Raw genomic sequence first — 16,514 nt, 5'->3', positions numbered from 1 at the left:
CTGAGAAAAACCTTGACAATGTACAGACTTAGTGAGCATAGCCTGGCCATCGAAAAAGGCAGACACAGGCAGACCTGGCTGCCCAGAGAGGACAGGCTATGCTCTCACTGCAGTCAGGGAGTGGTGGAGACAGAGATGCACTTTCTCACAACTTGTGGAAACTATCAAGACATAAGGGGGAATTTCTACCCAAAATTCATAAAAATATGCCCCGAATTCAAAAATTTGAATGACCACCAAAAACTCCCATATCTATTAGGGGAACAGAGAAAATGTGTAACTTTAGCGGCAAACTATGTTACAGCTTGCCATAAGCAGAGGGACAACCAGTGACCATTGAATCTAAGAAAAGATTATATGTATGTTATATGTGTGTATATTTATGTATACATGGGTATATTTGTCTATACACTGTATGCCTAGATCTGCGTTTATGTGTTCAATTATATATGTTCTTTTTCTGTGCTTTGGCAACATAAGATGTATCTTGTCATGCCAATAAAGCAATTTGAATTGAGAGAGGGGGAGAGGCAGAGAGAGAGCGGGGGAGAGCCAGAGAGAGAGAGAGAGACACACAGACAGCCAGAGAGAGAGAGGGAGGGAGAGGCAGAGAGAAAGAGGGAGAGGCGGAGAAGCAGAGAGAGAGAGAGAGAGAGAGAGGCAGAGAGAGAGAGAGGGAGGGAGAGAGGCAGAGAGAGAGAGAGAGGGGGGGAGAGGCAGAGAGAGGAGAGAGAGAGAGAGAGGGAGAGGCAGAGAGAGGGGGAGAGGGAGAGGGAGAGGGAGAGGCAGAGAGAGAGAGAGAGAGAGAGAGCGGGGGAGAGGCAGAGAGAGAGACAGCCAGCCAGAGAGAGAGGGAGAGACAGAGAGAGAGAGGAGAGACAGAGAGAGAGAGAGACACGCTGAAGATGGGCTGCTGAATTTTCTTAAGGTTTTTATCTTTTAAGTGTAGAAAAAGCTACTTCTAAAAGCTAAAGTTAACTTTAGTCAAAGAGAGAATGTGAGAGAGTTCAGTTTAGTTTAGTTTAAGTTAAGTTAAGTTAAGTTTAGATTAAGTACTAGAGCGCCAAAGGAAAAAAAAAAAAACCCGGAAAAAAGAAAAAAAAAGAAAAAGCCAGCGAGATAAACCCGGATTAGCGAGGCACCGAAACAGAGCCCGAGCAGCAGCCGCAGCACGGAGCCTGAACCGCGAGAACGGAGACCGGGAGGAGCGGCCCGAACCGGGACAACAAGTAAGAGGCCTGGGGAGGGCGAACCCGAGAACGCGAGGCCCAGAGACCGCGGGATCGGAGATCGGGAGGAGCGGCCCGAACCGGGACAGCAAGTAAGAGGCCTGGGGAGGGCGAACCCGAGAACGCGAGACCCAGAGACCGCGGGATCGGAGACCGGGAGGAGCGGCCCGAACCGGGACAGCAAGTAAGAGGCCTGGGGAGGGCGAACGCGAGGCCCAGAGACCACGGGATCGGAGACCGGGAGGAGCGGCCCGAACCGGGAAAGCGAGTAAGAGACCTGGGGAGGGTGAACCCGAGACCACGAGGCCCAGAGACCGCGAGGTCGGAGAACGGGAGGAGCGGCCCGAACCAGGACAGTGAATAAGAGGCCTGGGGAGGGTGAACCCGAGACCACGAGGCCCAGAGACAGCGGGATTGGAGACCGGGAGACCAGGGCAGAAAACAGCCTGGTGAGTCAAAAAACCCGGGGGCCTGAGACCGACACGACGACGCGAGGAGGGCCGCCCGGAGCGCGGAGAGCAAACGAGTCCGAGGAACGGAGAGTGGACGATTTTGGAGCAAGGAGAGAGAGAGCGAGTCCGAGACCCGGAGAGCGAGTGAGAGAGTTGGAAGAGGAAAACACCGGAGAAAAAAGTTTTACATAATTCTACCTAAGTTTCATTTTATTCAAATTTAGTTCGAAAAAAGTTTAATCTTATCTAAATTTATTTCAAAAAAAAGAAAAAACCTGAAAAAAGAACAAACCCGCGAGAAAAAGGAATAGAAACCCGAGAGAATAGATAAACTACCCGAACCAAGAGCCTGTGAAAGAAAGAGAAAGAGAAACTTTTAAGAGCAACTATATCAAAGATGAACCCCTGAAAAACTTTCAATTTTGGACCTAAAAGTGGGATAAAGTGGAACACGAAAAAAAAAAAAAAAAAAATTATAAGAAGAAAAGTTATATATCTGAGACAAAAACAAACGACTACAATGAGCAGGGAAATGACATATCCTGAGCATTACACAAAAAATAAAACAAAGGAAAAATACAAGGACATAACACTAAAAAGTAACCCAGAGGTCCTCTACGTTGACTATACCACACACAGAGGGATTAAGACGAAGAACAACCTCATATTCTACACCGACTCCACTCCCTCATGGAAGGAGACTTAAAAAAAACACTACGCATACGTCTTCAGTGAAGGTATTGGCAGTGGAGGCAGACTGAAAATATGTAAAGATGGAAATCTAGATAAAGATGACCCCCTGTTAACCATAAGCTACTACATCAAAACAGGAAAGATCATGATACAGGGGAATGCAGAAAATCTGAACTCCTTCGAAAAAGATTTCCCCCAGTTGAAAACTAATGCAGCCACAAAGAGGACCAATGGACAGGAGGCAATAGAGATTCGAACAGAGGATGAGGAGAGCCAAGCGGAGGAAGAAGAGAGACCAGCAGAGGCAATCACCTCCCTGCCCATCTCCACCCCCCCCACACCTCTCAACGCAAACACAATGCTGAAGGAGAGTCTGTCCAAACTAGAACTCGATTTCAACGAATACAGAGAAACACAGGCCAAGAATCTGAAGGAGGAACTCAAACAGCTGAAAACGGAAAACGAGTCCACCATCCACAAGCTGAGAAAGACCGTAGAGGAACAAAGAAATGAGATCAAAGAACTCCATACTCAGCTAAACAAAACTATGGAGGCTGTAGAAAGGCTCAGCAGGCAACACAAAACTCCTAAGGTCCAAAAACCTGATGACACAAAAACAACACACACAAGGACACAGAACCCGTCGGATGCAATCCCACATGAGAACACATCAAAAGCCCCAAACCCCGCTCTTGCCACACAGTCTATCCCAGAAACCCAGCCAACAACCAGCCCTCAGTCGAGCCATGCCAAGACTACGGCTACCCAGTCCTCACACACAGGAACACAAAAACCATCAGATACCCCCCCAAACGAGGACACACCGAAAGCCTCAAACCCTGCTCCTGCCACACAACATATCCCAGAAACCCAGCCAACAACCAGCCATCAGTCGAGTCTTGCCAAGACTACTGTTACCCAGTCTGAAAAACCAGTCCCTCAGGCAGTCCTGCTGACCGACTCCAACGGAAAGTTTCTGGACCCCCAGAGGCTGTTCCCAGGCCATCAAGTCCTGAAAAAATGGTGCAGCAACACAGACCAAGCAATGAAGATCCTGAACAAAGAATCCCTTGGTAGCCCCAAATGGATTGTGATCCACACAGGCACGAACGACCTACGCACACTACGGGGAGACACTGCTAGGGCAATGAGCAAGATGGCGGAAAAGGCCAGCAGGGAATTCCCCGAGACACAGATCGTGATCTCCACACTACTGCCCAGAAAGGACACCCCAGCCCATATAATCCACAACGCCAACAGAGAATTCGACAAGAGATGTTCTGTCCTCCCCAACGTCTACCTGGCCCATCATCCAAACATCAACACAAGGGACCTCTATGACGAAATACATCTACTCAAACAGCGGATGTGGGTCTTCGCAAAAAACCTCATAAACACTGCCAAAAGACGCAGCCGTCCCACCCCCTCTACCATTGGGAGCCCTAACCCAAACAGGACCACCAATGCACCCCACCCCCCTATACAAAACCAACAACAGAACCGTGCTTTTATACCTGACCCAAGACCCCCCTCTAGACCACAGACTGTAGACCAAGAACTGAGAAAGATCATGACGATGATGAACAGCCTGATAGAAAGCCGGAGAGGAATGCACTAAATTATTAATATTGTTATTTATCATTATCATTATTGTTATCTTATCAGTATTATTAGATAGCTATATGTGCATGCCTCATGAAATTTATACTAAATCATCATTTAGCATTATAGAAAATAGTGTTTCCACACTCATCCCACAAAATAGGTCCATTTTATTTCGTTTTTTGAACTATATAAATGCGTTCTTTCCACATAAGCTGCTGGAATATCCAGGGCCTCCGCTCCTCAACTTTTGGGATGAAGAGTACAGACCCTGAATTCCTAAAAGCTATAAAAGACATTGATATAATTGTGTTAACAGAAACATGGTGCCAAAAGGACGTGCCGACCCACTGTCCTCCAATGTACCATGAAATCATTGTGCCCTCAGTAAAGAACACTAAAACACGCAAGGGCAGAACCTCCGGGGGAATATTGGTGTGGTATAAGGGAGAACTGGACAAACACATCTCACCGGTAAAACAGGGAAAATCACACGTATGGCTAAAACTAGATAAAAATATAGGAATAGCAAAAAAAGATGTTTACTTATGTGCGATCTACATACCTCCAATAGAATCGCCATATTTCGAAGAGGAGTTATTTGATACTCTCCACATGGAAATCAGCCATTTCCAGGCCCAAGGAAAGGTGATAATATGTGGGGACCTAAATGCAAGGACCGGTTGTGAACCTGACTTCATAGACCCACAGGGAAACAACCATGTGTTTGGCCAGACCCCTTTAGATGTCACACCAGCCATCGCAAATCGGAACAACCTTGATCGTGAAATAAATAAAAGCGGTAGGGAGGTAGTGCAACTCTGCCGAGCCTTAGGCCTGTACATAGTTAACGGTAGGTTCAGAGGGGACTCCCTAGGGAGACTCACATACTCCTCAACTCTTGGGTCTAGTGCGGTGGACTATACAATCACTGACCTGGACCCCTGCGATATCAACTCATTCACTGTCAGGCAGCAATCCCCCCTCTCAGACCATAACCAAATAAATATGTACCTTAAACTTTCTGCCCAAACTACAGACACAAAAAAGGAACCCAGTAAGCTCCATAAAATAAACCAGACATACAGATGGGCCCCAGACAGTGGAGAAAAATTCATCACAGCACTAAAGTCACCTGATCTCACAAGTAAAATATCAAAATTTAAAGAAAACCCATACGAGATCACCAGAGATGGTGTAAACATGGCCATAGAGGATATAAATATGATCTTCCATGAGGCAGCTGTAAAAGCCGACCTTGTGAAACAGAAGAGGAGGCGTCACAAAAGACAAAATAAAAATAAGAAATGGTTTGACCACGAATGCAAAAATGCCAGAAAAGACCTGAGAAAAATATCAAACCAAAAGCATCGGCAACCAAACAATCCGGACCTACGTACTAGATACAATGAAACCTTCAAAAGATATAAACACACCATTAGGAACAAAACACAAAACTATACCCACAAAATACTCGAAGAAATTGAAAACTCCACCAATCCAAAACAATTCTGGGAAATGTGGAATAACCTGAGTACAACACAATTGCAAGCATTACCAATCCAAGATGGCGACATCTGGAGAACACATTTTGAAAACCTCTACAAAGACATCCCAATAAACGAAACAAACCCAAGTCAACATCAGGTCACAGAAAAACTCCACACATTATGTCCAAAGATGTGCGGGTTAGGTTGATTGGCTATGATAAATTGACCCTTAGTGTTAGGGGGATTAAATACGTGGGGTTACGGGGATAGGGTGGGATATGTGTTGGTGTAGGGGTTACAGGGATCGGGTGGGATATGTGTCGGTGCAGGCTCGATGGGCCGAAATGGCCTCTATCTGCACTGTGGGGTTTCTGTGATTCTGTGATGATTAGAAGCAACAATTAAAGACAACCAAAACCCTCTAGACTCCCCAATCACATGGAAAGAACTGGCCACAAAAACAAAATCTCTCCACCTAAAGAAAGCCTGTGGCCCAGACAACATCAAAAATGAAATGCTCAAGTTCAGCAATATGGAGATGCAGGGTGCGGTACTCAAATTATTCAACATCATATTACGTTCAGGCTGTTTTCCCGATATCTGGTGCCAAGGACTAATCTCCCCCATATATAAAAGTGGAAACAAATCAGACCCAAATAACTACCGCGGCATCTGTGTCAACAGTTGTCTAGGGAAGTTATTCTGCAGTATTCTAAATAGATTACTTGATTTTCTTAACAAACATAATATCCTCAGAAAAAACCAAATAGGCTTTCTTCCAAAACACCGCACCGCCGACCATATCTATACCCTTCACACCCTCATTGAAAAACATATACACCAAACAAAAAATGGGAAAATATTCGCCTGTTTCATCGACTTCAAGAAAGCCTTTGACTCTATATGGCACGAAGGGCTCTATTATAAACTTCTTCAGTGTGGAATAGGGGGCAAAGTCTATGACCTTATTAAATCAATGTATCTGAAAAACAAATGCGGGGTCAAAATTGGAGACAAACGCACCGATTTCTTCACCCAGAGAAGAGGCGTCCGGCAGGGCTGCAATTTGAGCCCGACCCTGTTCAACATATACATAAATGAATTAGCAGACATGCTGGAGCAAAGCGAGTCACCAGGTCTCCGTCTCCTGGATGGAGAAGTGAAATCCCTGTTCTATGCGGACGACCTGGTTCTGCTGTCTCCCACAGAACAGGGATTACAGCAACAACTAGACTTACTCGACAAATACTGCCAAAATTGGGCTCTAACAGTAAATCTAAAAAAAACCAACATCATGATTTTTCAAAAAAGGCCCAGATGTCAGGAAAACAAATACCAGTTTACCCTCAGTGATACCACTATAGGACACACTATGAGCTACACCTACCTTGGTCTAACTATTACAGCATCAGGGAGCTTCAGCATAGCAGTGAATGCACTAAAAGAAAAAGCCCGAAGAGCCCTATATGCAATAAAAAGAAAATCCTACAACATCCAAATCCCAATCAAAATCTGGCTCAAAATATTTGACAGCATAATCCTGCCCATTGCACTGTACGGTAGTGAAGTATGGGGCCCGCTAAAATCACCAAAGCTACACTAAATGGGAAAAACACACAATAGAAGCCCTACATGCAGAATTCTGCCGAAGCATCCTTCGCATCCAAAGAAAAACGCCAACAAATGCATGCAGAGCCGAACTAGGCAGATACCCACTGATAATAAACATCCAAAAACGAGCACTAAACTTCCTAAATCACCTCAAATCTAGCTCCCCAGACACCCTTCATTTCAAAGCCTTTCAGACCCAAGAGCTAAACCCAGAAAAGAGTCCCCTGAGTCAGCTGCTACTGAAACTAAGTACTCAGCCGGACCCTGACCAGCCCCAGACCAACACAGCCGTCCAAACACCAATCCGAGTGAACCAAATCATTAAACAATGCAAAGAAACCTACCTGGAACATTGGAACAAAATAACCGAAAGCCAAAGCAGATTAGAATGTTACCGGGCCCTAAAAAGAGAATATAAACTGGCAGACTACCTCACGACCATCAGAGACACAAAACAGAGACAGACCCTCACCAGGTACAGACTAAGCGACCACCAACTGGAAATTGAAAAAGGCAGATACAAGAAATCCTGGCAGCCTAGAGAGAATAGAATATGCGATCAATGTCTGGCTGGCGAGGTTGAAACAGAAATGCATTTCCTCCTAAAATGCGAAAAATTCAACACATCAAGAAACATATTATTCAACAAGCTAAGCCAAACAACCCCAGATTTCAAGGAATTGGATGATCTGTCAAAATTGAGATTAGTCCTAGGAGAAGGAGACAGACCATACCTTGGGGCTAAATATGTAACAACATGTCACAACCTGAGGACTGTTTAAAAGTAAGACTGTTTAAAATTAATATTGAACGTACCAAATGAAGTAGAAAGACTGTTTAAAATTAATATTGTTTAAAAGTAATATTGTATGTACCCAACAAATGTCAAATCGATTGACACCTACAGAATGTTGGAAAACTGTACCTTTTTGCTATGTAAGCTTTGGCAATATGGTTCTCTGTAAACTTTCATGCCAATAAAGCATTTGAACTGAACTGAACTGAACTGATAGAGAGAGAGAGAGATGCATGTGACAGGTAAAATATATCAAGAGTGAATCAGAAGCCTGTGATTGGCAAATGAGGTCAATAAGTGAAATGTCCTCCTACCAATTCTCCTTTCATTTAGTAGTAAAAGTTCCCAATCTCCTCTCATCTCCAACTCCTGATATTGGGTCGTCAAACACTGAAAGTATATCATCCAAATGAAACAAACCATTTGATTCAAGATAGAATTACAATGAATCATAGAATTATGGAATTTCACAGTACAATGGAGGCCATCGGAACATTGTGCCTGTGCCAGCTCTTTGAAAGAACAAACCATTTATCCAATTCCTCTGGCCGTTCTTGCTACATTAAAAAAATATATTTATCTATTTTGGTTTGAAATTATTATTGATTCTACTTCCGCCACTGTTTCTGCTAGGGCATCTAATGTTCTAACAATGCTCTTCTTTTGTCTCTCCCAGGAAATTGCGTATCTTGTATGGGGAGTGGGCGAATTTTTATATAAAAACAGTTTAATCAACTTTTCAAGATCTGTATATCTGAACCATTACATCTCTTTGTTCCTCCAATCCTTTTAAAGTTTTATCATTTAGTGTATGGTTCATCTCCTTGTTCTTCCCCTAAAATACATCACCTTACATTTTTCTGCAATAAATTTCATCCAATATATCGTTGCATAATTTAGTAACTTGTCTATATCTTCCTGAAGTTGCTTACAGTCCTTTTTAGCTAACCATGTTCCTTATTTTGCTATTGTGCTTCTATGTACAAGTCCATATAGTGAGAAGAGCAATAATCCCAACACTGAACCCTGGGGAACACCATTGCTTACATCCCTTCAATCCAACAAATCATCCATTAGCCACAACTCTGTTTTCTGCTCTTTAAGCAACTTCCTATCCATGCTTCCACATGCTCTTTAATACCATGTGCTTTAATATTATCAATAAGATGCTGCAACGGTGGCTTTTTAAAATTCCTTCATGGGATGTAGGCGTCGCTGGCAAGTCCAGCATTTATTGCCCATCCCGGATTGCACCACCACCTTCTCAAGGCTAGTGGTACAGTTGGTAGGATATGCCATTTGAAGACTACCACTAGCCTCAGCTACTACTCAATTCACAACACCTGCATAACCCACCTACCAATAATCTCTATCAATCAGTACTCAACCCTTAAATTCATACGGTTTACTTCACCCTCACACACTTAGCACTATTGCAAGTATCACACCCAGCTCACACTCACTGACAGCTATTCAACAATGACAACCACATCACCCAAACATATTGCAGGACACTCACTGAAACACTTCACTCTTTCTTGCAGGAGGAGGCAGCAGCAAAGAACTGGAGGAAGGCAAGTGCGCCTGTATGTTTTAATCCCCATGGAGGAGACAGGGCTGACCATCATGGAAAGGGGCATTGCAGAGGCTGTGGCCACTAGAGCACTGGAGGGATCGATGATGAGGGTATCTGCATACCTAATCCTCCTTCCCACTTCTTCCTCATCCCACAATTTTTTCTGACTCACAAGCTGCAGGTGGTAAAGAGGAAGAAGACAGTGAAGATGAAGAGACACCGTCACTCGATCTTACACTCGCAGCCACCAGCTCAGAGACTAACTCTGTGCATATTATAGAGGCCAGGATAGAGGAGGGAGCTGCACATGGTGAGACACCAGGCACAAGTGCACAGGAGCCAGGGCTGGGGGGAAAAGCAGAGCACAGGTGTCAACTCGCTATCGGGTGAGGTTGTGCACGAGTTCTGCTGCAGAGGGGTCAGATGAGGACTTTGATGGGCCAGGCTACAGAAGGCGGCTGATGGGTGTACATAACCAAATGCTTGGTACATTGGAAAGCCTGTGCACAATGTCAAAGAGCATGGAAGTGTCCAGCACCAACTTAGCACAGAGCTTTGTGCAGAGCTTGGAACCAATGTTCCCATTAAGCTGTGCGGCCACGGGCCGCTTGCCGGCTTCATAATGGGAAAAACCACGCATGCACAGAAATTTGACTGGGCCACACAGCCCCTTAACGGTAGCTTTGGAATTATTTCTGTGGGGCCCGGACAAGCACCTTGCTGGCGGCCGTTTCGGCTCGATATTGAGCGTCCTCAATCCGCCGGCCCACAACTCGTCGACCCAATGTTAATGAGACAAAATGGCAGCTGCCTCTTTGTGTGGTTATGGGCATTCAGACAGTGCGCTCTGCCAGTAGGTCGGTCGCCAAAAAGTCAAAATCAACCCGGAGGACTTTTGTTATCCCATTTACATTTCGGGACTCAAAAACTCAGATTTTTCAGTCCAAAACTGTACAAGCAACCCCAGACCTCAATCTGCACCATACCAAAATAGAACTTGTTTTTTTCTATTTGTACACCTTATGAAAGATGTTGAGAATATCACAGCCCAGATGATTCCAGGTTTTTCCCTCAGAAAAAGGAACATTTTGTAACAGTTGTGCAATCAAAAACAAATCCAAATGCATTTTGACATGTTAAAGATAAAGTTTACAACAAATAAATTTAACAATGTCATTATAGACTATTTCTTACCACAGTATCCACATTCCAGATCACCATAGACCTTCCTGATCTTCTCAAAAAGACTGACATTCAGTTGTCTCTTCTGTAAGCTGTCTAGAACTTGCTGGAAAGCTCCGAGGTCCACACCATCCTTTTGAGCTTCTGTTGCTGACGTAATTTTCTCAAAGGTCAAGTCTGTAGCAGATGAATTGCACAATTCTTTAGCACCATCAAGATGAACCATTTCAAATGAATCTTCGTTTTGGACCTCACAAGATTCATACTCTCGGAGGGAATCAGCACCATCCTGGTCTGTGGAGCTAGATTGATGGTTTGTTTCTGTGCTTTCAGAATCTATCACAGTGTCACTGCTGACAGGTAAAGCTGGCAAGATTTCACCCTGACATCCATTCATAGACCTTTGCTCATTTTTCAAAGGTATGTCACCTTCATCCAAAGAAACTGCATCGTGTTGGATGGTCCCAGGACCATGTGAAGGATTGTCTAGGGCTCCTGAATGATGGACCTGCATGACCTCTTCATGTTGAGTAAGACTCTCTATGGGAATGTTAGCTTCTTCATTTTCAAGTTCTACAAGAACCTGGTGCCCATGTGCAACTTGGTCACAGCCATTAAAACCTGCACTATCAGCAGAGTCCTCCAAGGCCTCCGGTTGAATGTCACCTCCTGGCTCCAGGAGGTAGAAGCTCTGATTAATGGAGTTATTAAATACTGAATCCTCCCCAAAGTCACTATGAGCCTCCTTGACGTGAGACTTTAACTTGACCGAGCTGACAAACTTCTTTGTGCACACGGAACAAATGTAGATAAATTTATGCTTGCGGACATGCGTCTCCAGTGAATGGTATTTCGTGGCTCCATGATCGCAGAGCTCGCAAGCGAATGGGCGGTCGTCGCCGTGGACCAGCATGTGCCGGTCACGGTCTGATTCATTTTTAAACTTGCGCTCGCACACGTGGCAGTCGTACAGCAGCTGTCGCTTGCCCTCCCTAGTTAGCAGGCGCAGCTCATCGTAAACCTCTTTGACTTTCTCCTCATCCATGTCATGGCTCTCCCGGATGTGCTTGAGCAGGTTCTTGACATCAGAGTATTTCTTTTTGCAAAAGCGGCAGTGCTGCTTGATCTTCTTGTGCACGCGCTCAATGTGCACTTTCAGGTGCCCTTTGCTCAGGCAGGTGAAGGCACAGTAGTCGCAGCTGAACTTCTCCCCCGTGTGCTTGCGCATGTGAACGATAAGGTTGGCCTTGATGGTGCTGGCGTAGTCACACTGCGAACATTTATAAGGCTTCTCATTGGTATGAATTCTGAGGTGAGCTTGAAGTGAGTGCTTAAATTTAAATACTTTATTGCAATATTCACATGTAAAAATCTTCAGCTGTGTTGTCCCTTGTCTGAAAGAACAGAAAAATTCTCGTGAGTTTTCAGCCTATGTATAGGACCTTTCGATTGGCACTGTATAGCAGAAACTTTGCTAATGATTCCCCCTTTGGCTTTATTAGTCTGTTACTTTATCCCACAACTGTAGAAGTTTGTGGCTTCAAGTCACACGCCAAAGACTTGAGCACATAATCTAGACTGACACTCCAGTGCAGTACTGAGGGAGTGCTGCACTGTCAGAGATGCCGTCTTTCAGATGAGACGTTAAACCGATGCTCCGTCTGCCCTCTCAGGTGGACTTAAAAGATCCCATGGCACTATTTGAAGAGCAGGGGTGCACTCCCCGTTGCCCTGGCCAATATTTATCCCTCAACCAATATTAAAAACAGATTATCAGGTCATTATCACATTGCTGTCTGTGTGCAAATTAGCTGCCACTTTTCCTACATTACAGTAACTACACTTCAAAAGTACTTCATTTTGCCTCCATTTCTCTTCTCTTCTCTCGAAGTCAAAGAGGTCTACAACTAACTCGTGCTGGGGTACATTCCATGGGCTCCTCACCCAAGTGGCCATTCTCCATGTGTGGACCTAGACAATTATTTGACCATGGATGGCAACAGTTTATTTGACGGTTGGCAGGTAGGGGGCATTACAGCAGAGTTCAATCCTATCCCCCCACACCGCTCCCCCACCAATCCAGATCCTTGCACATTCCAGCAGAATCACTGGAGCAGGAACCTGGCCAACTTTTGCTCTCCTTAGCCTGAGAACACGGAGGGCAAAAATAGTGCCCTAATTAGTGTGCCAACTGAAGTCAACTAAATCATTCCCATTTTAACCAATTCTCTATAAAACGCATTGCAATGGATCTTTCGGATGTCAAGATCGTCAGAAACTCAGTTGACATTTGAAAAGTGCTCGATAAACTATTCTCTCAGATTAACTAACAAAAAGAGCTGCTTGTACATACAACAGTGTTAACAATGGAAACTAGTCACCAAATTAATCAGATTTCTGTTCATAGCAGACATTAGACATCACAGCCTAGATTTTCCAATTGTAATGTCAACAGTAACCTATTTACAATCCGAAAACCTAGGCCTACTATTTCTGATTTTATTCATGCACCAGATGTCAGAAAATTCCAGAAATAGTCACGATTTCTATATTTAATGACAGAACCAGCATCGACGTTAAAGTATAGTTAACAACTATAATTAAGTTAATTATCATTGACAACTATGAGCAAATGGACTAACAATTTATCCTTCTGTCCTAACCAGACTTGAAACTTGTTTTCATACAAACACTCTAGACTTTGGATGAGCAAGAAAACAGACTCAGAATCACTGGTCAACTGCACTTCAGTGAGTGATTATATAGTCAATAGAAATTAAAAATAGAAGTGGTAAAACGAAAAACAGCGAATGTTGGAAACTTAATGTTAAATCAGAAACTGCTGGACATGTATGACAGTCTGGCCAGCTTCCCAGAGAGGAAGAAAATGTAATGTCTCATTGTTTGATTCTTCTAGCACAGGGCAAAGTTGGGGGGTGGGGAGAGGGATTTCTGCAGGCAGTTACTTACAATAGGAGGTACTCTTTCCATTTAAGTAACTATCTTGTACCCAACATGAGATATTTCCTCCACCCACCCCGGAATGTAGGAATTGCCATGGTCCATCTACATAAAATTACATGGAATATACAGCAGAGAAACAGACCATTCGGCCCAACTAATCTGTACTGGTGTTTATACTCCACACGAGTTTCCTCCCATTCTATCGACCTCATCTCAGCCTTTCAGCTTTTCTTTCTATTCCCTTTTCTCTCATGTACTCGTCTAATTTCCTTTCAAAAGCATCTAAACTATTTGCCTCAACCACTTCGGATGATAGCGAGTTCTACATTCCATTAGAGTTTTTGATTACTTTTTGTAACTGTGCATTAGCCTTCAGTGATTTCTGTACCTGGGCACCCATATCCCTTTTGCTCCTCCACAGTTCCTAGGCCTAGAAATTGGGGAACGCTGGAAACCTGCCTGTAACAATGGTGGCCAAGGATAACGCCCACCGGCCAAGAGAGCGCAGGTAGTATTTTGGTACTGCCTGCTCATTACCATCAGCGTGGCGGTGATTTGCTAGTGCAACGTGCTTTTGCAGCGCTAATCGCAGAAGGAGGCCAAAGTTCACCTTTGTTTTCCGCTCACAGTGTAGGGGAGCGGAAAGGAAACGAGCGACCCGAATAGCTGCCGTACGTGCTCCAAAAATATTAGCTGCCACCCGATGTTTGTTGATTTTTTTGTTTATGTCATGAATACAGATAAGAGAGATCTTATCACAGATCATCTTCAATCGTTGCAATAGAGTTCACCCATTCACCCACAAACACTGTAGGCCCCCTGGAAAGCTGCCAGAAAATGCAACCCCCCCCCCCCCCCAACTGCTGGGCAAAAAATGAAAGTTTAAAAGAAGAACCTTGGCAAAGGAGGTGTTTGAAGTTCTGGCAGCCATCTTTTAGCAGCAGCAAATATTGGCGTGATTTAGCACGGGTGGCAAAGTGAGCAGAGAACTCCAAAATGGATGAGCTGGCGCCAACTCAGCATTGCACCTCATTCAAATACTCTCGCCGATAGCAGGTAATGGCAGCGCTGATGACCTGCCAAAATGGTGGCCGCCGGCACCAGCTGGCGAAAGTGTGTCGGCCGTCGTTTTTTTTTGCAATTTCATAGTGCTAACGGGTGGCGCAAACCATCCGAATTTTTAGGCCCTAGTCTTTCAACAGTAAAGGGAAAAACAGAGGGGAAATGAGAAGAAATTGTTTTACACGGCGAGTTGTTATTATGTAATGCACTGACCGAATGGCTGGTGGAAGCAGATTCAATAGTGACTTTCGAAAAATAATTGGATATATACTTAAAAAGAACAAATTTGCAGGGCTATAGGGAAAGAGCAGGAGAGCGGGGCTCACTCTGAAGAGCCGGCACAGGCATCATGGGTCAAACGGCCTCTTTCTGTGCTGTATGAGTCTGTATTCAGATATGTATTTCTTTGTTCAAAAGTGAATAACCTCACTCTTCTCCAGTGATCTCCATCTGCCACAGTTTTGTCCACTGATTTAATGGGGCAATTTTAACCTAACCCACCAGGAAACTGACAAGATCAGGTACAATGTTGGTTTTACACCCCTCCCAACTTTACTCCTTTTAAAAGGTAATGGAGAGTAATATTGGTCAGGGTGTAAAACTGGCATTCCACCCGATCCCATGGGTTTCCTGCCCGGCGTGTTAGGTTTAAATTAACCCCAATCTATCTATATCCCTTTGTAACTTCCTGCTCCCAACTACACAACTTACTATGCCTCCTACAAACTTGGATAAGGGAATAGAGTTGTATTTCCAAGTTATTTATATACATAGGATGAAAATCTGAAGCCCCAGTACAGATGCCTGGGGAACACCACTCATCACATCCTGCCAACCAGAGTATATTCTCTTCATCCTTACTCTCCATCTCCTACTTCTCAACCAATTGCCAAACCACGTTACAAGGTTACCTAAAATTCCGTGTGTAACCTTATCAAATGCCTTCTGGAAGTCCATATAGCCAAGATATATAGACAGTCCCCTGTCCACTATGTTAGTGACCTCGCCAAACAAATCAACTAGATTAGTTAGACATGACCTACCTTTCATAAATCCATGCTGACACTCCATCATCAGCTCAGACTTGTCCAATTACTCTGGCCTTCATAGATTCCAGTAACTTCCCCACAACTGACAGGTCTGTCGTTTCCCTTTTTCCTCCTCCCTCCTTTTTTAACTGATGGAGTAACATTTGCAATTTTCCAATAAAAGACACAATTCCCAAATCCAGAGCACTATGGAAAATTGTGACTAACGCATCTGCCATTTTCTTACCCATTTCTTTCAATACCCTCGGGTTGAAGTCATTTTAAGTCCCATTATTTTCTAAATTACCATTTTCTCATTATATCCAGTAAGTTCCTCCCCCGGCTTATTTTTAGGTTCCCTGTACCACTGGTATTTTATCCTCTTCATCTACTGTACTGTGAAAACACAGATACCTTATTATCTTATAAACCTCAATCAAATCATCTCCAAGTCTATGCTTCTCTGCAGTATATAGACCCAGTTCAACCAAGAAGCTTTAAACTGGGAATTAATTTTGTTGTCCTCCTTTGCACCCTTTCCAAAGCATCAATTAACACCCACCATATAAGGAAGCCAAAGACACAGTATTCCAACTGAGGCCTAGCCAAGGTCTTGTACAATGAAAAAACGGTATGTTTTGTTTTATAGTTTATTGTCCTGTAAATACACTAGCACCCTATTTGCTCTAGCTATATCTTTATTGCATTGGTCATGAACCTTGAGATCTATGCACTGAACGCCTTCTACCATCCTGGTAGTTGCATGATACAATGATAATGGAGTTTTTGATTAATCATAGCAATCAATCTCTATCAATTAGTCTATAAC

General features: G+C 43.9%; 1 protein-coding gene across 2 annotated transcripts in view; it reads right to left on the bottom strand.

Moving 5' to 3' along the window:
* The window catches only part of zfat (zinc finger and AT hook domain containing), a 209,263-nt gene that overhangs the window by 129,057 nt on the left and 63,692 nt on the right, over positions 1-16,514 (bottom strand). For both annotated transcript variants that reach the window (XM_085992470.1, XM_085992468.1), the window contains exon 6: positions 10,644-12,025. In XM_085992470.1, the coding sequence (XP_085848596.1) occupies positions 10,644-12,025 (1,382 nt within the window). The remainder of the gene's footprint in view (positions 1-10,643; positions 12,026-16,514) is intronic.

Source organism: Somniosus microcephalus, chromosome 7 (genome assembly GCF_052327205.1).
Source record: "Somniosus microcephalus isolate GS21.2 chromosome 7, FLI_Smic_1.0, whole genome shotgun sequence".
Classification (NCBI taxonomy): Eukaryota; Metazoa; Chordata; class Chondrichthyes; order Squaliformes; family Somniosidae; genus Somniosus; species Somniosus microcephalus.
Note: the sequence above shows the minus strand (reverse complement) of the source record. Positions and strands in the feature narration are given on the sequence as shown.